Raw genomic sequence first — 14,552 nt, forward strand, 5'->3', positions numbered from 1 at the left:
CTGAGCTGTTCAATTGCAGACTGAGGAATTTGATTAATGCTGCCGTGGGGAGATTTAAGTTCTTAGGTGGCGGCGACCACGGGTCATTCCCAGCAGCCTAGTTGTAATGTTTTACTATCTATTTCCTTGTGGTGTCTGACGCTTTGTGATCTTCTGGGTGTGTTAAGATTTTTGAGATCTCTTTGTATTTGGCTTTCTGGCTCTAATAAAATTACCTTACCTTTTTCCAGAAAAAAAAAACCTTGTTTATAGCTTCCTGGTAGCTACCTAATTAACATTTTGATAATAATAAAGGCAGAGCAATAGTCTAATTGCTCGTAGTTATAAGGTTTGGTACTATGGATTATTTGGAACTTGACATTTCAAGATACTAAGACTGTTTGGTTTGAAGGAAAAAGTAGGGAAAGGTAGGGAAACCTTTACAAACCTTGTATAGGTTTCCCTACCTTTTCCTTCAAACCAAACATAGCCTAAATGAAAAAGGAAAACCAATCAATCAGATTGGGGAGGAAAGAAGAAGAAATTTCTTTTGGGGAAAAGGGCGCCTTGATCACTGCAAGTTTTATGCCTGCCTCAACAATGATGAAAACAGAATAATTGGTTAGAAGTCAGAGAATGAGAGCTAAAGATGCTTGTAACACTGCTTATGTTAGAGATAGAGTTTGTACAATCCTGAGGAAAGTTGTTAGAGATATACAATATTTAATCTTCTAGAGTGATAAAAAAGACTCAAGACTGCGAGTTCCCTTCTCTGCCCTGACAATTATCTATGTTTTGGTAGGTTATATGACATTTTCCTTTTTAACAGAAAACAGAGGAATGCCAGGATAAAAGCCACAACTAAAGAAATCTCCAAGTAAGTCACTCCAAAATACTTCACCAGCTCAAAGTTGGTTTTATCGTCACAGCTGCAGTCACAAGCGCTTCCTACTTGCTTCCTCAGCTGTGGATTTTCTACAGGATCTAGAATGAAATCCACACTCATAGCTTCTTCTTCCAGCAGGATACGTGTAGTCTTTGATTTGTAACCAGGCATGGAAACCATAACTATAAGTCACAATTGTTAGATCCATGTCAGAATATCAACTATCAAGCCATCCTCAAACATATATCAACCAAACAAATTGTACAGCCACATCAAATCGCCTCCCATCCCCACCCAACAAAAAAATGTCTATTCACATAAGTAGGCATGTATAAAAGATGAAGCACCGAGCATAATGGCAAGAGTTAAAGATGCCATGGACATGGTTCATTACATGGCCATAAAAGTTGTCAACAACACTGAAGTTCCCTGGTAACTGACCAAAGTGAGAGTCTGGGTATCACACAATGCATTGGTTTAGATTCCAGAATCATGGAGAGATCAAACATTTCCACAGGGTTTATAGGAGAAAAATTTTCCATGATCGATTGAATAAGAACTTTATCCTAGGGTCTCCCATGTATCATTGACCTTGCAGAAGCTTTTATGCCCAAAAAATCAGCTCTTAGTTGAATGCACAGTCTCATGTTTGATCTTTAAATGGCAATCGTTACTGCAACTAGTTGAAAGAGATCAAGGAAAAATAGACATGTAGGAAATCTTCTGACACTAGCAGATGAATTAACTAGAAAGGGGCACAAAGGTTCGAGCTATTTGAGTCATACAGCCCTGGGGTGGGCTGGTAGCCCTTGATCTGCTGTACCTTGTCACATAATATGACTTAATAAAACTATTTCTGATCTGTTAATGATCTTGATCCTGTATTTCTACATTCTGCCTCACTACTAATGTAAGGATATAAATCCTCCCTTTTTTCTTGATATTTTCACAGATTCAAAAAAGGATACTATTCATCAAAACTTGTCAATGGAGCCTAACAGTCAGGTAAAACAGAACCTCAGATGAATTTAATCACTGAAAAGGGTTAAGATGGGTTATTTTTTATAAAAGCAATATGACCATGATCCGAATGGATTCAGTTATTTTTTTCTTCTATACAAAGTGCAGCCAATTACATTGAATAAGATTTTCTCAAGTTAAACAGGGAATTTATTCTGATGCTGAAAGATGTGCCAGCCATCCTTGTGGTTACTATAATCATTTTAGATTAAAGAATTTTGACAGCCATGTATTCTTTTATTGATATCTTGACTACTATAATCATTTTAGATTAAAGAATTTTGACAGCCATGTATTTTTTTATTGATATCTTGACAGCCACGGATTTGAGAAACAACTTATACACTTCTTTTTTCTTTGCCATATTATGACCACACTCTTGCATCTTGTTCACATCGTGTGGGCACTTTCTTTTTTTCTTTTTTGACAAATTTATTATTATTATTATTTTATTTTTTGCAACTTTTCTTATTCCTATTTACAAGGTAATACTTATCTGCAAGACTGCAGCTAATATTGGAAGAAAAAAAAACTAATACAGTAGTTATTCAATCCTAAAGTCACACTTAAATTTCTGATTAACAGAAGGTAGAAGTTCATTGTCTTCATCGAAGCCTTTATCCTAACTATATGGGGCCAGCTACATGAATCCTATTTCGCCATTCCATTCTATTTAATGCCATTGCCATTGTTAAAACATTCATATTCCAGAGCTGAAATTGAACAAAAAAAAGTAAAAAACTATATCTTGAAAGTATTTTCATTTTCAACAGAAGAGGGAATAAAGTGGCAAAAAATGATAACTTTAAGATTAGAGGATTGGAAGATGAAAATAATAACATATAAATACCTTCATAACTCTCTCCAGGGGCAAGTATTCGATGGTAATCACCAAATAGTCCACCAGCTTCAATCTGTTAATATGCAAATCATCATCCAAGTTTATGTTGAGAAAGAACCAATGACACATCAGAGAAAGGCCTGAATTGGCACAGATGCAAAGTCTGATTTGCAGAGACAGATAGTGCTTAAAATAAATTATATATGAAGTATATGTCATGGGATTAGCTTTAAACAAAGTTCAGATGTAGTGAATAGAATATGGCATCTCATGATATGAGAAAAGATGGGAAATTATAATTCTGTAGAGGGGCCACATTCAAAGAGTAAGGTCAGGCGACAGACTGTCTAATTGGAAATTAGACTGCAATATCATAAAGGTATTGAGGATTTAGGCTGTTATTCTGTTAATATAGGGTTGAACACGTGTCAGGCAAAAATCTGGCCAAATGATCTTATAAAAAGAATTAAAAGAAAAAGAAATCAATATATTTTCAACCACCACCACCTGCAAAGGAACTATATGGTTGAACAAATTGATAATATGATAGCAAGGACCCATACTGTTTGAGTAAATATGAACTTCACAAAATGGTTAGGGAACAAACCGTGGAATTTATTCCTTTGATTGCAATAGAGGCAGGCAAAGGTTGTCCACCTTTTGATGATAAGATCCTTCCATGTACTCCTGTCTATACAGTTTAACATCAAATAGGTGAATGCCTTCATAAAAGAAGCAATATCAGATTAACATTTAATGGCTATTTAACTGTTGGAACATGTAAAGGGGACAAGGGTGCCTTCTACCTGGGAAACAAGAAGATAAAGAAATGCAAAAATGCATTTAACTAATGGAATAATCCTCCAATCTTTTCTAATACTATAGAATTTCTGCCCTAAGTTTCATAACTTTGTAGCTTTCTTGAGAAGTATGGATTTTCCATTATTAGCTTGTCAGAAAGTAAGCTCTGTACAATGGAAATCATTGCTCAAATGTTGTGTGGATCCCATTAATCTTCAGATAAAGCTATTTCAGAACCTTGACCAATTATGTCTAGGTTATTATGAAACATGGAGCAGCAAAATAATACCACATGAAATAAGAGGTAGAAGAGCTTACCTTAACAATGCTTGCAACAAGATTTAACATACTCATTCTGTTATACTCCCAAAGAATAGGAATCTGTGAGTTTGCAGAACATGGGGATGAATATCAAAATATGAAGTGAGTTTGAATAATACCATACATCAATAAAGCAATGACATACACTAGGATGACAGAAGTCATTTGTTAACAAAATAAGTGGAGCAATTGACAAAATAAAGAAGTCATATTAATATATCATTAAAAAAGTAGAGCTAATAACAGAAGTCATTAGGGTATCCACTTTTTAATGGTCATTTTAAAAAGTTCTATTACTGATAGTAAAAAGGAGAAAAAACGCAAATTAAAAAGTGAGGCATTTCAAAGGAAAAGAAGCATACAGAAATCAAATGGAAACAATAAGTTGAGAATTGAGATAGAACACCCCCCCCCCCAAAAAAAAAAAAAGGTAGTATTGTATTGATTTAATATTAATATTAATAACTTGGCTCAAAACATAAAAAAGAAATGTCAAACTTGTTCTTGAGAGAAAGGTAAAGTATTGTATAGATTTAATATTAATAAATCTAATGTGTATGCAAAGAATTGTAGTTCTACATAACATGTTGTTTCTAACTATAACATCTCAAAATACGATATCCTATATCCGCAGAAAGGAACTGAACTAAAAAAATAAAGGAACATTGTGACTAAAAACCTATATTAAGGCCTTGAAAGTTAGATATTTTGATATTTTTTATAAGGATAGAATCTGTATTAATATGAGAAAAATCACCTAAAGATCTACAAAAGAGACATGATATACACTCTATGGCCCATATACAATGATGTAATAATTGTACAGCAAAGCAGAACTAAAAGTGTGCTTCTTTAGGAAAAAAAATGATATAGAAAGATAAACAAGAACCATGTAAAAGTTCTAAGAACTTAACAACTCCAAGAAAAATAGAGCACCCAGATACACAATAATTAAAGGTCTTCATGTTAACAATTAACTAAAGATATTTAACCAGGCAATTCAATATATTCATCTTTTTATACATGTTCAGTGATAGCATTTTGTTTAATTATTACTGGTGGAACAAACAGCTCCATTTTATACCATGTGAAGTGCATCAAACTTAATTGTTTTTACTTCTTTCATTTCATCATCATCATCTTTTGAATAAACTTGTAGAAGTTAAAAGAGAATACTTTTCTCTATCCAAGTTCTCCGTTACATGTTAATGTAATACACATGAAAGAGGTGGTTGTTAGCCTGACTGCTGGCTCTTTTGATTGGCTTAAGTTGCTAAACAGATGCTTGGTTGGACAATTAGTTAACTCTGATCCAGATGTCGAAGATGTGTGGACTTGGGCAGTGGCTGAATGGCAGTGAAGTAGTTCCTTCCAGGTGAGGAGACTCGATGCAGGCTTCTTTCTTTATTCTTTCAGCAGTAAGGATGAAGATCAGGATATCCTCAAACGTGAACAAGATCAAATACGAGTTCCAGAATTAAGGTTGGGGAGGTGGACCCCCCTTGTTGGGGCTTTGAGAAACGTGGGGCTGTCAAGCTTCATCTGGATAAACGTTTTTGGTATTCCTTTACATGCCTGGAGCTTTCATACATTCAGGGATGTTGGGGAAGCATGTGGGAGGTTCAGGTTTGTCAATTCAAGAACCATTGTGTGGAAGAATCTAGTCAGCACGTGTATCTTAATTGAAGTAGAGGAAATTCATCTCATTCCAGCATCCTTGCTGCTTCATTTTGGCGGAGCATCTTTTGTTTTAAGAGTGGTGGTGGATGGGACTTCCTTGGTGGCTGGATCGATAACTTGGTTTTGTGGAAGGAGTAGAGTGGATCTTCTATCATCGACTGGTCTGAGTAGGTGGAAATTGGGGGGTGTTCTGTAACATAGATGAGAAATTGATGAGTGTGGACTGGTCCACACCACACCACTGTGGCAGGGACCAATCCACCCCACACCACAGTCCACAGCTGTTCGTAACTGTGTGGACTGAATCAGTCCATACCTGCAGTTGTGTTCTGTAGGTGTGGTGTGAATCAGTCCACACCACATTTCTTGATTCTATACATCTCACATACAATTTGTAAAATAGCTACACAATTGAATATAAATAAGTAATTATACCCAATAACCCAAATTAATTTAGAAATATCATCGATAAATTCATATTAACCAATAAAAATTTATTTTAACAAAAATAAATGAGAAAATAATTAAAAATAACAAAAATATTTTTTATTAAAAAAATTTAAATAATTCAATAAACAATTATTGAATTATTTAAAACTTCAATAAAGATAGTAGAACTTATGCTAAAAAATTAAAAGATATATCATCAAATTATAGCTTTGGGGGTATAATGGTAAAAAAACAACAAAATACTGAGGCATGTGATGTATAATATCACATGCCCCTTTTTGTCCACCAGCAGATGGAGACCATCCATGAAAAATAAGCATGGACGAGAAATTGATCTGGTACGGTCCCTGTCCATGAGTTATTGGGGACAGAGTCGGCTAAAGAAAAGAATGAGGCTGGCCCGCTTGATTTAGTGGTTAATGACGTCACAGGAGAGACAAAGGCTGAGAGGCATGTAGTAGGCCAAGAGCAAAAGGGGCTGGGGTCTGGCAAGGGAAATGGAAAGCCTTCAATGTTGCGTTTTGAGGTGTCTTGTGCCGGGAATTGGGATGCTTCTAGGGCCCACTTTCCAAAGTCTAAACCAAAATTTGTGAGGAACCCTATTGTTCTGTTCAGTCTGAGGGTAAGCAAAAAGGAGCTTAGTAACTTTTATATGTTCAAAATATTTTAGGCATAGGAGATTGAGTAAAACTTGTTTGGATAAAGATCGAAGGGGAAAAGAAGTATGTTGGGAAGGGGCAATCTTCAGATTTGATAGAGGTAAGAAGGAGAATGTCAATGTGAAGTCTGTTGAGGGGTGTACTTATCGTGATGTTGTCTGAATCCATGGAAATAAAAATGATGCTCCTGTTTGCTGCACTTGAAATAGGAGCAAATCTGTGGAGGATTTTGAAGCCGCAACACTCAAGGAGAATGGTGGTATGTCGTCTACGGACTCTAATTCTATTGTGAAAGAAGTTTTGTTTAATGTTACTAGTGAGATCCTTAAAGCAGATGAGTTTGGGTTAAAGAAGAGGGAGGAGGAGTGGAGGACTCTGGCCTGCCCCAAACCAAGGGCTTTGTGCTGATCACCAGTTATTCGAGGAGGTGGTGGTTAGAAGGATAGGTGTGGATTTGGGTAGGAGGGGGGAGGAAGCTAAGAAAGATTCAGATGTGGCTGAAACGATGACCTCCAAAAAATCGTGGAGTTACTGGAGTAAGATATTCACATACTGTTCACTTTACCAAAGTTTTTTCTCATTTGCACTTGGATTTGTGGGGGCTGGTCCTACAAAGAACTACAAGAGGGTGTGTAAGAGAAGGGGTGGTAAGACTACTATGCTGACAAGCACAGTTGCTGATGACGAGGATTCTCGAGTTGTATCTAATTCGGGTATTCAGTTGGGGACTCTTCAGCATGAAGAAGCAATTGAGAGAGGATTTGTTTCTACTGCAAGAGATCTTGATAAGAGCCTTGAAAAAAAGCTGGAGAGATCTAGAAGTATTTCTATTGAGAAAGCTGCTAAAAATGATGTAGAGGCTGGCAAAAGCCTTGGCTTCGTTCTTCTGGGGTGGTGAGGAATTTGCCAAGAAAGCCTTTGAAGAGTTTGAGAAGAGGAAGAGGGAAGAAAGTTTAAAGAAAGGTGCAATTGGAGGGATGTGGGACAAAGATGATGATCAGCAGGAGGAGATATTTGAAAGGGACGATTAGGGTCCTGTTTCTGCTAAGCTCGTTTGTGTCATAGGTGATCGATTGTGGAGTTGTCTAAGGATCTGGTCCTGGAGGTGTTAGGTCTCTATTATGCCAAAGTTATGTAGTGGCTGACGTTTTGTGAAAGCTGAGTCTTAGTTTGTCTTTTCTTCTCTCAGGGGATATACTATTACATTTATTTTGTATTCTCTTTTTATTTTTAATAGAATTCTTATATACTTTTCAAAAGAATACTTCTAGTATATTTCTATTTAGCTTAAACAATCTCCTAAAGGGAAAACCACAAAAGCAGGTCTTGATCCACAACTATTAGCATTTGGGCAAAGATGATAACCAACATTGAGCAGCATTGAAACGAAGATAACTTGAAAATCGAATCTGACCTCATTTTCCATAGGCCATTTGTTATCACTAATCTCCAAGGTCAATTCAAAACAACCAGCATGTATATAGTTCCAATCTTGCATGCCACCATATATAGGGTACCTGCAATAAGATTTTCTTCACTCAAGTTTGGAGCATTGTAATGTAAGAATTTTTGCTATTAATAATTTAAAATGAAAATTAAAAGAGGGAGAAGAAAGGAAAGGGGGAAGAATTTGTGGCTTTTTAATATTGTCATTTTAAAATAATTAAAAAAAGATGTCCAGGAGAAGAAAAGCTTAAGAAAATCTAGACCTATTGGGACTTGTCTAGTTTATTAACGTAAAAGCAAATGTGGTTATAATTTTTTATCATTTAATAAAAGTTCAACTGTTTCCAATAAAAATAGTCATAGTTTTTCATACCAAAAAGCTCCATTTGTAATTCCTCCAAGAAATTCCTTGCTCAACGACATGTTATAGTGAGAGTGACTGTAGATACTTGCCATGTACTGGAATGTTTTGTCATCAGGACAAGCATAGTACTGTCTCCTGAAATTCATCCATGTCAGGCAAGAATATTTCAGAGAACATAATATAAATTAAAATCAAAAGAATGCCAACATTATGACTTCAGAGACCCCAAATCCAAGGATAATATAATCCAGGCTTATCAAATCAAAGTTATAGGAAACTGCAAGGGTTATCTCATTGTTTGACTCATCAAGGTAAAAAAGTAAATTGTTTTTTATTTTTTTCATTTTCCATTTGTCAATTGAACAGAGATAAATTGTGGCATAAAGTGGTGACAACAATACATGGCTACTCACGAAATGGGTGGGGTGCTGAAGTGTCCGCAAGGGCTACAAGAGCAGCACCTTGGTAGGCAATTCATGTCATTCTCCCCCTATTTCTCCTTCACATTAGATAATAGATATGATGCATCCTCTGAGAATACAAGAGCAGCACCTTGGTAGGCAATTCATGTCATTCTCCCCCTATTTCTCCTTCACATTAGATAATAGATATGATGCATCCTCTGAGAATAGTGTTAAGCTTTGGGAACATAAGTAGGTGGGGCATTCTCCTTTAAAAGAACAGCTCCCCTCCCTATTTGCACTTTCCAATTTCGAAGGAAAACTGATTTCAAAATTCATTACACCTTCTTCAAGCAATGGCATAAGCTGGGATTTGAGTTTTAGGAGGGGTCTAAGGGATTCTGAACTCCCTATTGCTCTTAGTTTCCTACAAATTCTTGAAGAGTGTTTTTTGGACACCTCTTGGTTTGATTGTATAATTTGGACTCCCACCCCCTCTAGGTCTATCTTGTGCTTCTTTCTTCAATATTCTATCCCAACCCACTCCTCCTCAGCAGCTTTTCCCTGTGAAAGAGGTTTGGTGTGGGCCTATCCCACCTAAAGTCGGAGCTTTTAATTGGGAGGTGTTTCATGAGAAAATTAACGCTTGTTATCTACTCCTAAAAAAAGAAGACCTAACGGCTCGGGGTGGGTTCGAGCCAAGCCGAGTTGAATATCTGGCTATTCGAGCTTGGATCGGTCATAAATTATTAGGCTCAAGCTCGATCTCGAGCTCAGTTCGAACTAGCGACTTGAGCTCGAGTTCGGATTGAGTCAAAAGCTCGGAAGTTCAAGCTCGGATGCCTCTGATTGCAGGCCTCCCTAGCAGCCGAGGTCTCCCTTAGTTGCCAAGGTGCCAAGCCGAGGTCTCCCTCAACCAATGAGGTGCCGAGCCAAGGTCTCCCTTAGTTTTTAAGGTGTCGAACCGAGGTCTCCCTCAGTAGCCTAGGTGTTGAGCCGAGGTCTCCTTCAGTAGCCGAGTGGCCCGAGCCTAGGTGACACCCTATGTACATATACTCAACTAGGCTCGCGAGCTTCACGAGTGGAGTTGTATTAAGCTCGAGCCTGGCTCGATTAGCAAACGAGCCCATATATTAGGCTCGAGTTCGGCTCGAAGCTCGGTTTAGACCGAGCTTGAACAACTCGTGAACAGCTCGGCTCGTGGCCACCCCTACCTAATAGCTGTTTATCCCCTCATTGGTGTGTCCTCTGCAAAGCAAATAGTGAGACTTGATACCACTTATTAATCTCTGTCCTTTTGTAACTTGTATTTGGGAATGGTTTCTTTCCTTATTTGGGTGCAGGTGGAAATCTCCTAAAGCCTTCAGATTATTCTCTCCTACTTTCTTTAGTTAGACCAAGAAGAGGGAAGAATTTTGTGGAGGAGCACTAGGGTTGCAGGCTGCAACCGTTTGGACAATATGGGAACAAAGAAATAGATGAAAAAAGAAAGGAGCCAGGAGGCATTCATTGAGTGTATATTACAGGCTTTCCAGCTAGGGTGGCTCGTTGGGCTAAAACAATGGAGATCATTTCAATTTTCTCAACAGATGGCAATATAAGAAAGTGAAGTGGTGAGCTCTTCTTCTAAAAAGACTGCAGTTTACAGCAGCTGGATGCTACCAGATAGAGGGTTCTTAAAACTCAACTTTGATGGAAGTAGTAGGGGCAACCCAGGGAATTCAGGAGGGGGGTTCAGAAATGAGGCTGGTAACATTGTTGTTTTATTATCAGGCCTGACTGGAACGGGAGACCCTTTAAGATCTGAAATTATGGCTGTTAGGGAAGGTGTGCAGAGGACAAAAGAAACGAATGTGGAAAAATTGATTATTGAAGGAGATTCAAAACTGGAGGTTGGATGGCTTCAGAAGAAGGAGGCTGCATTGTGGTGCTACAGTAATTAAGTGAAAAGATTCAGGTAACTGTCTAGAAACATGGATGTCAGGGCCTCTTGAATCCCAATTCCCAAGGGATAACAGCATGGCAGATACTATAGCAAAGCAAGGGCTATAGAGGGAATTAATGCTTTGGGCACAGTTGTAAAAAGTAAAAGGACAATTAAAGAGTAGAGATAAGACTCCTTATCTCTACAAAAGAACTTGTTCCTTTATCTTTGCAATTTTTAATAAAATTTTGCTTGTTATTGATAAAAAAAAGATTAAAGATTACAATTACTTAAGGTACATCTATTAGAAAAGAAAATTGAACATCAAATAAGACACTATTTAGTAATAAATCTCCAAAGTTCAGTCTGTTTAATATGTTAGCAGGCAGATCCAGAATGGACAATGCTTACCTTTTGTCATCAGAGCCATCCCAAGGATAATTTGCAACAAGTGCACCCTGCAGAAGCAGAGATCAATAGTAGCCGCTTTATTAAGAAGGGATTATATTACACATTATCACAATATTACTAAACCATTAACTTTTCAAAAATCTTAAAATTATTAACTTTTACAGCAAGTAATGACATTCTGTATAACATAGTTCCATGGGTTCCAGCTCCAGTAAGGCAGTAAGTATAATATGGTTGTTTTGATTCAAATTAGTTCCTTGCAGAAAATAAAAATCAGGTGGAGAGAAAACCAAAATAAAGGAAAAGCAGACTACATTGTCACAGGATTCAATATGAAGATTTAAATGGGTGTCATTGAAATTGCCAACTGGCTCGGCTAACTTAGCTCATTAACACAACAAACTTGAATAGACCTAGGTCAGACTTGGATTGCTTGATTACTATATCTAAAAAAGTTATTAGATATTACATGATAGCAAAAGGGGCCATTGCTTCATTGGTTGTAGAATCTCCGGATGACAAGCATGAAAATGCCGGTTTGAACTTAACAGACGCCACTTCCTGCTAAAATTCAGGAGTTCTGTATCCAGTACACCTACCAAGACCTGAATAATAGGTGGGACTAGAATTGGATAATAGCCTTTTATTCAGAACAACATATTAATATCTGTTGGACAGACTAAAGAGTTTTAATGTGAAGGATTTCAGGGTTTTAGGTCAACATGGGAAGAGATCCTTGTCTCAATCAATCCTGACCTTTTTGAATTAGCATCACTTACCCCTATAAATTTCTGCTGTTCATTGCATCTCATTTTCTTTTATATAATTATATACTTGTCTAGTTACTAATAAACGAGTCCCTTCATATATGGAAAGGTATCTTCCCTCCATGCAATCAGTACTTACGAATCATCCTCAATGAGAAGTTTCTTAGAGCCCAGAGAATAGGCCAGTTGAAGGTCTTGGGGGAGGGAAATGAGCTAAGATCTCACTTAATCACCATAATGTAGAAATCAGAACGACACATTAACACCTTCTGAAAGCTGTTTCTGAAGACTCCCCCAGTCACAGGACCAAGGTACCCGAAACAGATCACAATCAAAGCTTAGCCTAGTTGATGACTTAGAAGTAGTAGACCAACCGGAGGCAAATTCTTGTCTAGTCAGGTGGGATCTAATGATACATTTTTTAATCAGTAAGAGATCAATGAAAATTTATCGATATCAGAAAAATGAGTACAAAAGAGACATTTAAGGGTTGAGGAATTAGTAGGTAACTTCTCTGTGTCTCTGAAATTCAAAATGGTGGAGGGTGATTTACTTGGCTGCTAACCAATGTGTATGGGCCCAATAATTACAGAGAGAGGAATGAAGGGAGGAGTTGTATGGCATTCAAGGGTTATGGGAAGGTCCTTCATGCTTAGGTGGAGATTTTAATGTTATTCGGTTCACAACTGAGTCAAATAACCCTCATCAATCCATCACGACTAGTATGAGGAAATTCAATGATTTTATCAACTCTTGTGAGCTAAAGGAGATTCCTCTTTTGCAAGCCAATTTTACCTAGTCCAACTTTCAGGAAAACCCAACATGTTCGAAGTTAGATAGATTCTTGTTTAATGAAGCCTGGGAGAATCAATGGAGGGGATTGATGGCTAAAGGGTTACCTAGAGTTACTTCGGATTACTGCCCTATTCAGTTAGGAGAGGATCCCTTAGACTCTGGACCTAGACCCTTTAGATTTGAGAATATGTGGTTGTCTCACCCAGACTTTGCTAAGGGGGGTGAAGTGGAAAGGAGTTAGATTTTATAAAAAAACTAAGAAATTTGAGGACAAAATTGAAAGCCTGGAATAGGGACCATTTTGAGACGATAGAGGATTTAAAATCTTCCTTGTTGACTCAGATTGAAGAATTGGACAAGAAGGAATCCCAAAGGACTATGAATGCACAAGAACGAGAGTTGAGGTGGAGTTTAAAGAAGCAATTAGAAGAGGTCCTGTTGCGGGAGGAGATCTCATGAAGGCAAAAATCATGGTTTAAATGGATCAAGGAAGGAGATGGGAACACAATTTTTTCATGCGATGGCCAATGGGAGGAGGAAAACTTTGTTGCACAACTTGAGATTGATGGAGAGGAAATCTCCTCTCAAGAAGAGATAGCCAGATGCTTTGTAGATCATTTTAAGTCAATTCTGAGAAGACCTCTTGATTGTAGGGTGGAAGTGGATGGTCTAGACTGGCTAAGTCTTTCTGAGAGGGAGAGGATATGGTTTGAAAGAAACTTTGAGGAGGAAGAGATCAGACAAGTAGTTTTCTTAATGGATAGATCTAAGGCTCCTAGGCCAGATGGATTTACGATGACCTTTTATCATGATTGTTGGAACATAGTTAAAAATGATTTACTTGAGGTCTCTAGGGAGTTTGAGGATAATTACGTTGTTAGCTCTGGAGTTAATGCTACTTTTGTAGCTCTTGTTCCCAAGAAGGCTGTTGCTAAGCATCCTAAGGACTTCAGACCAATTAGCTTGGTGACTAGTGTTTACAAAATTTTGGCTAAGGTCTTATCCTTGAGGATCAAAGTGGTACTCCCCTCTCTAATTAGTCAAGCTCAAGGTGCCTTTGTACAAGACAAACAAATAGTAGATCCAATTTTGATAGGTAATGAATGTGTAGAAGAGATGAAGAGATCAGGAAAAAAAGATTTTGTCTACAAATTGGATCTTGAAAAAACCTATGATTTGGTGGATTGGAGCTTCCTTTTAGAGGTGCTAAGAAAGTGTGGGTTTGGGGAAAGATGGTGCAAGTGGAATAAGGATTGTCTCACTTCTTGCCATTATTCTATCCTTGTCAATGGAGTAGTTAAGGACTTCTTCCCAGCTTGTAGAGGCTTAAGATAAGGTGATCCACTCTCCTCCTTTTTATTCACTGTTGTTGGTGATGTGTTAAGTAGATTGATTTCAAAAGCAGATAGGGAGGAGGTAGTGAGTGGTTGGAGAATAGGAAGAAATAGTGTGTCTGTGACTCATCTTCAGTTTGCAGATGATACTATAATCTTTTGTGAAGGAAGTGACTTGAGGAAGGTTGGGAACCTTAAGAACCTAATTACTTTTTTTGAAAAGGCCTCAAATCTAAAAATCAAGTTTGAAAAAAGTTGTGTGGTGGGAATCAATATGGATGCTCAAGAAATAGAGGCTATTGTAGGTTGCTTAGAGTGCTCCACCTCATCCTGGCCCTTAACTTATCTAGGTCTTCCCCTAGGAGCTAACCCAAAGGAAAGCCGATTTTGGATCCCTATTGTGGAAAAGTTTGGAAAGAAGTTGGCAAGTTGGAAAAAGAATTATATCTCTATAGGGGGTAGGGCGACTTTGA

The 14,552-nt window shown here is 37.6% G+C and overlaps 1 protein-coding gene across 3 annotated transcripts in view; it reads right to left on the reverse strand.

Moving 5' to 3' along the window:
• Positions 1-14,552, reverse strand: part of SOL1 (carboxypeptidase D) — a 49,053-nt gene that overhangs the window by 6,213 nt on the left and 28,288 nt on the right. For 2 of the 3 annotated variants that reach the window (XM_010262728.3, XM_010262727.3), the window contains 7 exons: positions 11,184-11,230; positions 8,457-8,582; positions 8,052-8,154; positions 3,846-3,908; positions 3,334-3,417; positions 2,736-2,799; positions 617-1,047 (listed from right to left, as the gene is read on the reverse strand). In XM_010262728.3, coding sequence (XP_010261030.1) covers positions 764-1,047; positions 2,736-2,799; positions 3,334-3,417; positions 3,846-3,908; positions 8,052-8,154; positions 8,457-8,582; positions 11,184-11,230 — 771 coding nt within the window. In that variant the 3' untranslated portion in view covers positions 617-763. Of the gene's footprint in view, positions 1-616; positions 1,048-2,735; positions 2,800-3,333; positions 3,418-3,845; positions 3,909-8,051; positions 8,155-8,456; positions 8,583-11,183; positions 11,231-14,552 lie in introns of those variants that run through there. The other variant, XM_088888994.1, reaches the window with a different exon arrangement.

The sequence above is a fragment of the Nelumbo nucifera genome, chromosome 5 (assembly GCF_055504915.1).
Source record: "Nelumbo nucifera cultivar China Antique chromosome 5, China Antique-T2T, whole genome shotgun sequence".
Lineage (NCBI taxonomy): Eukaryota > Viridiplantae > Streptophyta > Magnoliopsida > Proteales > Nelumbonaceae > Nelumbo > Nelumbo nucifera.